The 8,067-nt window shown below is 48.3% G+C and overlaps 1 protein-coding gene across 5 annotated transcripts in view; it reads left to right on the top strand.

The window, feature by feature from the left end:
• The first annotated feature begins 1,746 nt into the window (after positions 1-1,746).
• ANGEL1 (angel homolog 1) overlaps positions 1,747-8,067 on the top strand; it is a 91,091-nt gene continuing 84,770 nt past the window's right edge. For 2 of the 5 annotated variants that reach the window (XM_033008724.2, XM_042791128.1), the window contains exons 1-6: positions 1,812-1,995; positions 3,656-4,255; positions 4,785-5,011; positions 5,622-5,691; positions 6,101-6,534; positions 7,204-7,330. In XM_033008724.2, the coding sequence (XP_032864615.2) occupies positions 1,932-1,995; positions 3,656-4,255; positions 4,785-5,011; positions 5,622-5,691; positions 6,101-6,534; positions 7,204-7,330 (1,522 nt within the window). In that variant the 5' untranslated portion in view covers positions 1,812-1,931. The other 3 variants (XM_042791130.1, XM_042791126.1, XM_042791127.1) reach the window with 3 other exon arrangements.

The following is an 8,067-nucleotide window of genomic DNA, read 5'->3' as shown; positions in this document are numbered from 1 at the left end:
AAAGCCAAAAGTGTAACAGAAGAGGCTTTATGATAAAGGTTGAGCAGAACTAATAAATACACTTAGAAATCTTTCCATTATGAGCAATGCTCAGTGGACATAATCTCTCATACAGATTTTGAAGTTTATGTAGCCTACACAGTGTAATATGGGCTATACGGAGAGGAAGAAAGAGTCCATTTCCCCAAGGATAGGGTATTTTTAGTGGTTTTATTCCCCTATGTTCTACATAAACCTCTCAAGTAGTCCCGTCATTAGAGACCATGGTAGGTTTATATTTGGATATAGAACAAAATGCCACAAAAGCCAGTGGAAGGTTTGACCCTGAAGCAGATGACCATTGTCAGCTTTGATTTTACTGCCAAAGTTTGTAAATATTTTTTCTAGTGTAGGCCAAACAACTGTGGCTGTCCAGATACTTGCTTGTTTGTGGCACTGGCTAACATTCTTCTCTGATTTTGCTCTGATTATCCTGATGTGGGTTGGGTCTAAAGAGACTTTCTTAGATCTTTCCTTTTAAAGAACAGCCTTTTTTAAAATGCCCGAGTCATCAGCCCTTAATGTTGCAGATCCTTCCTCTGGAGAACACCCTCCATTTTCTGACTAGAAACCAATGGTGGTCTCCAGAGGTTTGCTTATGGCAGCAGGAGATGGGAGACCACAGCCCAGTTCTGTGCTTTGCCAGGGACATCTGTGGGATTTGAGACAAGTCACTGTGTCTATGGTCCGTGGTGTTTTATAACTGGGGATTTGAAAATTACACCAGTGGAATTATTATTTATATACATTATACCATCAGCTTAGATCCTAGATGCGGACACCCATTGTGCTAATCACCATACACAAATAGGTTGTCCCTCAAAAAGTTTCATTTAAGTATAATTCATGAGACAGCAGCTAGTCACCATCAAAGGAGCAGTTTGGCAGCACTCATCAGTGCAAAAGGCAGGGATGACAAGAATCTTGAGCCCATTGCAAGTGCCCATCTTAAGGAGAGTTTGGAAGGATACCAAGATTGCACATTAGAAGTGTGTATTTGGTGTAAAAAGCCATAGCAGTGCTCAGTTCGATCTGTTTGCCTTTAGATGTTGCATACATTCAAATGTGGAACAAAGCAGAACATTAAAAATGTGGACTTCAACCAGGACTTCTCTTTTCACAGTAAACTGTCAGGTTTCAACACGTGATGGGTCTCAACTTGCAAAGGCCACAGCGTGCTCACAGCCAGGTGAGAGGGAGGGATTTTGCAGAGCTGCGATGAGCAGCGTGCCCGAGGAGAGTCACTGGTATTTCACCCACCCCCAGCGGCATTTGACCACGTAGAGGTCGTACGCTGCAAAACCTTGACTACCATCAACTGTATTTGCAACGCTGGTGTAATTATTAACTCACCTGGAGCAAATGGGGCTTTATTTACTCAGTGCCTTTCCAGGGGGAAAAAAAAAAAAAAATCTTGGAAATTTTTCTTTCTTTTTGATTTTCTGGACAACGCGGGGACGTGTGTGAAAACTTTTGTTTGAAAACACAAATTTCAGGGTGGCGGGGCCGGAAAGCTGCCGTCACCCAGGTGAGGGTCACAGCTCCTGACCCCGGGCACGGCAGCGCGGCCGGGCCCCGCTGCCGGTACCGGCCGGGCCTGGGCCCGGGCCCGGGCCCCGGCTGCGCTCCGGCCCCACCCCGGCCGGGGCCGCCCCGCCGGGGCCGTCCCACCCTCCGGCCGCGGCCTCCCGAGGGCGGGCAGCCCCGCAGCCCCGCAGCAGCAGCAGGGCCGGGCCCGGGCCGGCCTCAGCCGCTGCCCGGCGCGGTGAGTGCCTGCGCGGCGCCGGGGCACAGGCCGAGGCCGCGCCCTAAGGTCGTTGCTGAGGCGGGGCCGGCGCGGCGCCTGGCTGGGGCCGGGCCGGGGCGGCGGAGAGCGGGCCGCGCCGGGCGGTATGATCGGCACCGTGCTCTGCTACGTGCTGCTGCCGGCGGCGCGGCTCCTCCGGGCCCTCCGAGGTAACCCGGCCCCGGGCGGGCGGTGGCGGCGGGGCCGGGGGAGCCGCGGCGGGGTGCGGGGTGCGGGGTGCGGGTGCAGCCTTGGGGGGCTGCGGCCGGAGGGGCCTCGGCGGCTGGGGGCCGGCGGGGGGGGGTTGGCCTGGGGCTGCTGCCCGAAGGGGTGCGGGCACCTGTGCGGGGCCGGGGGTGCTCGCCCCCCGGGGCAGCGCGGGGGCTGGGTTTTTGGAGGGAACAGTTGCCGGCTGTTGTGGGGCAGCGGCAGATCGCGGTCTGCGTGGAGGCCTGGGCCTCCTGGCCCGGAGCTGCGCTGCGGATTTAGGGAGATCTCTGGAGATGGGCTGCTCTGAGGTCTGTGACTCCCCAAGGACCTGCGGGTGGCTCACGGATGGGCTCTGGCTTTGTGTGCATCACTATTTCATTAGTTTCCTAGATCCTGCTGCTGCTTCAGAGTCACTGGTGACTGCACTGATGTAAAGCCACCATCCTGCCTGAGCCTGTCCCAGGCCTGTAGCAGCCACTGAGATGCTTTGGTCATACTGAGCAGCTAGCTGACTCCTCTCAAATTCAGAATCTATCCTGTAGTTAACAAGCTCTTGTAACAGCTGTGCCTGGCTAGTGGTGTGTGAAAATACTAACTTGGTACATTGGTGTTTCTGATGTTCATGAACTTAGTTACAAAACCACAGAGAGGAGAATGGTTCTTAAAGCTCCATTTCTGATACATACAGAAAGCTTAGACACAAAAGATCCAGTAAAAGCATACACAGATATTGCTGACTCCTCTATGTTACTGCTCTGGCTGACTCTCACAGGGATACAGTAGAGAAAAAGTGATTTGTAGACGCCAGAAATTGCTAATCGACAGTAGGGACCAGTGTCTGTGCAGAATTCATAGCAAAACGTAAATGCTGTCACCTCTTATATAGACAGAAGTGAAAAGGGTCCCTGTCTTTTTCTACTTTACCCCACCAATATTAGTATATTCAAGTATTCCATTAACAGCAGAGTTTTTTTAAATTTTTTACCACAGATGTCAGTCTGTGATCTGTAATTCTTACCAGGATTTCTTCTTTGCATATATTCTCTCTAATAAGGCTTTTAACTGCACATGTCAGTCCCTCTGTGTCTTTATGTTTCATCTCTTTATAACAGAACAGTTCTTCTTCCACAACATATTTTTGTGATATGTTTGGTCCTCTTAGCTGAGCACTACTTTCTTACTCAATCTCTGGAAAGAAACTTGCTCCAAGTGGTAATCTACAGGAGCTTGTCTTCTTAGCCTGTGGACCCCATATCAACTAAGTTCTACAGACTGTGCCTTGATATGTGTTGCTGAGAGGTAGTTTCCATAAGACCTGTTAGCTTGGCTGACTGTCTATGGTGCTGCATAAGTTAGAACTGCATTCCTTAGAGTTGGTAAAGCCATTGCTGTCCTGTACAGTTTCAGAGACTTGGACTAATGTAACTGGAATTGGGCTGTGGCCTAGCATTCAGGAGGAGGCAGAGTAAGTTATTCAGACTGTAACTGTTTTTCTTCAGAGAAGTCATTTGGGTTGCGGTACTGGTTGGTTGTATTGCACAGTTACAGCAAATGCCTAGGAAAAAGTGAGAAAGGATTTCCATCTGTCTCATGGTGGTTTTGTTTGGTTTTAAATGGCAGATGCTTTCTTTACCTGTCGAAAGAATGTGCTTCTGGCGAAGAGCACGTCCACCCAGATAGAAGGAGTCTTTGCTGCGACTAGAGGAAGGTCGGTCCCAGAAGAGCAAGAAGCCCTTCTCCAGCAGTGGCTGGAGGAAGGAGCAGGGAATTTGCCAGCCGGTGAGAGTGCTCCAGCAGTGGGGAAAGTATCAGTTACGCTCACTAGTGACTGGTTTGAAGGTTCAGAGCTATTGATGACTAGCCTTAATGACCTGAATTCGGCTCCAGAAGTCACCCAGTGTGCTGGTCAGCAGCTTGCAGAGCTACATGCCTTGGCTTCTTCAGAACCACAAGATCATGTAGTGACTGAACTGTCAAAATTAACAGCAGAGGAAACAGTGGCTGTAACAGGCAGTGCCCCTTGGGCAGCTCTGGTGCCCCAGACGGATCTCCAGAGAGCTGGCTGTGCCACTGTTGATGTAGAAGTGCAGAATGAAGACCCAGCTGTGCTGGCCTGGAGTTTAGCACGTGACGCAGAGACACTGCCAACGGAGCCCCCAGCCTGGCCCATTCAGGATGCGGTACAATTTTGTCCTCTTCCGACAGAGGTACCCTACCATGGTCAGTAGTAACAGCTCTGAATCTGATGTTCGGTTTGGGATTTGCATTTGCAGTGAACGTGGTCAGGTTATTGTGCCTGGGCTCGCTGTCAGTAAGACGTTGATTGTGTCTGTCCATGCAGAATTGACAGGATCTGCTAGTGAAAACCATGAAGTGAGTTTTTGCTGAGGGAGGGCTGGTCGCAACTAGTAGTCTCTGTGCTATCAGACCATCTGGTCTGAACGTCAGTGTATGTTTATTTCCCAAGAACTGTTTCCAACTGCTGGCTTTAAAATATAAAAAGCACCCAAAAGCCAGTTGAGTGTTTCAGTATGCTTGACTGGTCTTCTGTTATGCCATCCCCATTGGCAACTATCCAAAGGCATCCAAAAAGAGCACCAGAAAATCAGAGTGGGTGAGGATTTGCTCAAAGGCTAGAACACCCTGGCTTAGTGAATGACAATGGCTATTTTCTGGGTCCCATGGGGGCAAAAGTGTCAGCAGGGTACCCAGCATGGCTGTAACTTGGCTTTTTGTCTCTTGCATATAGAGATTTTATGGAGAGACTGGGAGGATCTCTCTGTCCAGCCCTGTGTGCTAGAGCAGGTCTCGAAAAACACTCCTCTTTTTGAATTTCGAGTCATGTCTTACAACATCCTTGCCCAGGACCTGGTGGAGCAGGGCCTTGATCTCTATCTACACTGTCATCCAGACATCCTGAACTGGAACTACCGCCTTCCAAACCTTTTGCAGGAGATCCAGCACTGGGATCCTGATGTGAGTATGACTGATCCCTTCCCACGCCAGTGTCATCAGAATTTTAATTCCTTGTTTGATCTAACAGCATTAAAAAAAAAAAAAAAATTAAAAACAGGAGGGAAGATCTAGGAAAAGAGTACCTGCTTGGTAACTGAACACTAATTCCTCTGAGTGTCTGAGGCCTTGTGCATATGTCTTTTTGGTGTCTATCTTGCTTTCACTGTGTTACTGTAGAAACCAGTCATACTTTGATAGCAGGGCTTGGCATCTTTAAACAGAAGTAGAGGGTGAAGAGATAATGTGTGTTTGGGGAGGAAAGGACCCGGTTTATAAGGCAGCACAGGTGGAGAAACCTGCATAGAAGAGGACTTCATGACTTTCTCTGTTCCTTGAGTCCACTTTGTGTGATGAAGGATCTTCTGCCTCATCACTGGAAAACTGAGTGATAAGCTAGAGTGACCCAGAAAGTTATTACTCTCTATCTGGAAAGTACAGGACAGAACTTCAGCGATGACCTTTCTGGTTCCAGGGTTTGTATGTGAGTGCACTTTTCCACTTTCTTCCTTCCCCAAAACAAGGTAACTACCAAATACTGGTGGAGTGAGTGAGGTCTCTACCTTCCTTCTAGGTTCTGTGTCTCCAGGAGGTGCAAGAGAACCATTACTGGGAGCAGCTGGAACCGACATTCAAAGAGATGGGTATGTCCTGCTTTTGTGTGTCTGTACTTTCAGATCACGGGACTGGCCAAGTAGTGCTTCCTGCTTAACATCTTCAAAGCACTCAGTCTTGAAGGAGCTCTTCCTTTTTGTTATGTGGCTGCCGGCCCTACTTCTGAACCGTCTGCCTAGACCTTTACTCTGTCTTTTGTAATTGATCTTTCTCATAGTTGACAGATCAGTGTAACAAAACCGAGAGGGTCCTAAAAGGACAAGCAGAGAGAAAATAATTGATAAACTGTGATTATTGGAACAGAATTGGGTATAATGCCATACTCAAATGTAGTAGGAATTTCTTCTGCAACACAGACTTGCTGAACTCCCCAGTTGACAGGGGGAGCCTGAGGTAGTGACTGGATAAACCTTTTAATATGTGATGGCTTCTTTTCAGGCTTTGCATGCTTCTATAAACGGAGGACTGGGACGAAGACAGATGGCTGTGCAGTGTGCTATAAGCACAGCAGGTTCCAGCTGCTCAGCCTCAGCCCTGTAGAATACTTCCGGCCTGGCCTGGATGTCCTCAATCGGGATAATGTGGGCCTGGTGCTGCTGCTGCAGCCTCTGCTCCCGGAGGGCCTAGATCTGAAGTCGATCAGTCCTTTGTGCGTGGCCAACACTCATGTGTTGTTCAATCCTCGTCGGGGAGATGTCAAACTGGCCCAGATGGCCTTGCTCCTAGCAGAGATTGACAAAATTGCAAAAACTGCTAAAGGCAGCTACTGTCCTGTCATCTTGTGTGGAGACCTGAACTCTGTACCTGATTCTCCACTCTACAAATTCATCCGGAACGGTGAACTGTCCTACCATGGGATGCCAGCCTGGAAGGTAGGGCTGGGACTGGATAGCTCTTTATTGCATGCTGCTAGAGAAATTCATGGCTGCATTCTTTCTGTCATGAGGAAATAGCCTGAATATTGAATTCAGTTATTCAGGAGTCTTCCTCAATGCCTCCAGCGCTGCTGGGGAAAGAAGCGGACAAACACGTGCATGTTGTTTCCACCACTGCTCTTTTGTTTTCCCTTGAGGCAGACCAGTGATAATAGACCACTTAATTTCAGGTCCTGGTTTTTCCTTGCGATGGGATTTTTGTGCTTGGGTGACTGGAGGGAGTACAACTCCACCAAGACTTGCTGAAATTTTATGTGGGTGCTTGATCTGAGAATGGTTTCAGATGAGCACCTGTGCTAGAGTCTCTTGTGGTTACCTGTTACTGTGTATCCATGATCAAATACATCAGTGGCTTTCAAGCTAAACATCAGTTCAGATGTCTGTCAAGTGTCTTGTCAAGTGACTTGTAGCTAATTGTATCCCTCTCCCACCGCTGAAGGTTTATTACCTCTGCACCATATTCTGAATAGCTTAGTTCACGCCTTTCTAGGAGGGCCTTTTCTTGTCTTGCTCTTGGCCAGTGTATATACGTACGTTATCTACAGCTTGCAAAAGTTCTGCTCTGTGTTGCTGATATTTTCTCTCCTGTTTCTGGCCTCCTTGCAGGTGTCTGGTCAGGAGGATTTTTCCCAACAGTTGTATTCACGGAAACTGCTGGCCCCGCTGTGGCCAAGCTCACTGGGTGTAACGGACAACTGCCAATATGTCACCCTGTGCCAGCCAAAGAAGCTAGGTGAGCTCCAGTGTGCGCTGAGAACATGAGTTTGCTGAGGATGGACAGTTTGTGGGCCTTCCTATCTCTGAGTAGCTTGGGCATGTGTTGCATGAGGCACCCAGCAAAGATTCTCTTCTGTCCATTTCCTTGGTATATGAATTGAATTTAATTTTTCTGGAGTCTATTGCTGTAGCCCCAATTTCTGCCGTTTCCTTTCTCTAGTCAGGAGCTGAATGTTCCCTTACCATTGCTCTATGTATCTCTTTTTCATATTCACAGACTTACGCTTTTGTGCAGTTGTGAACCATGTTCAGCAGCCACAGCTTTCAGCTGCAGGTGTTTGTGGGAGTGGTTTTGGGCAGTGTTTGCACACCACTATTAGGAAAGTCCTCAGAGCCCAATTGTGATCATGACTATTCTCTGCTGTCCTTAGAGAGGATTAAAAAAAAGGATCCCACACTAAATAGCTTTTGTTGGAATCTTGAATGTAGAACTTGTATTCAACCTGATCTCCAGAACTGTTTTTTCTTTTTTGTCAGACATTTCCTTAAGTTGCACACTGCTTAAAAGTTCCTTGAACTTGTGATGTCTCAGAGGTGACATTCTTCATTTGTTTCATCAAGGTGCTGACCATGACTGTTGCATTAGCTAAAGGGATAGCAATAACTGTGCTCTGTTCTGCATTTACACATCTGTTCTGTTCTACGTTTAGGTTATTAAGTGATTCCTCTTCCCATGGTATCAGAGTGCTTAGG

This window comes from Tyto alba, unplaced genomic scaffold, assembly GCF_018691265.1.
Source record: "Tyto alba isolate M040663 unplaced genomic scaffold, T.alba_DEE_v4.0 Super-Scaffold_18, whole genome shotgun sequence".
NCBI lineage: Eukaryota > Metazoa > Chordata > Aves > Strigiformes > Tytonidae > Tyto > Tyto alba.
Note: the sequence above shows the minus strand (reverse complement) of the source record. Positions and strands in the feature narration are given on the sequence as shown.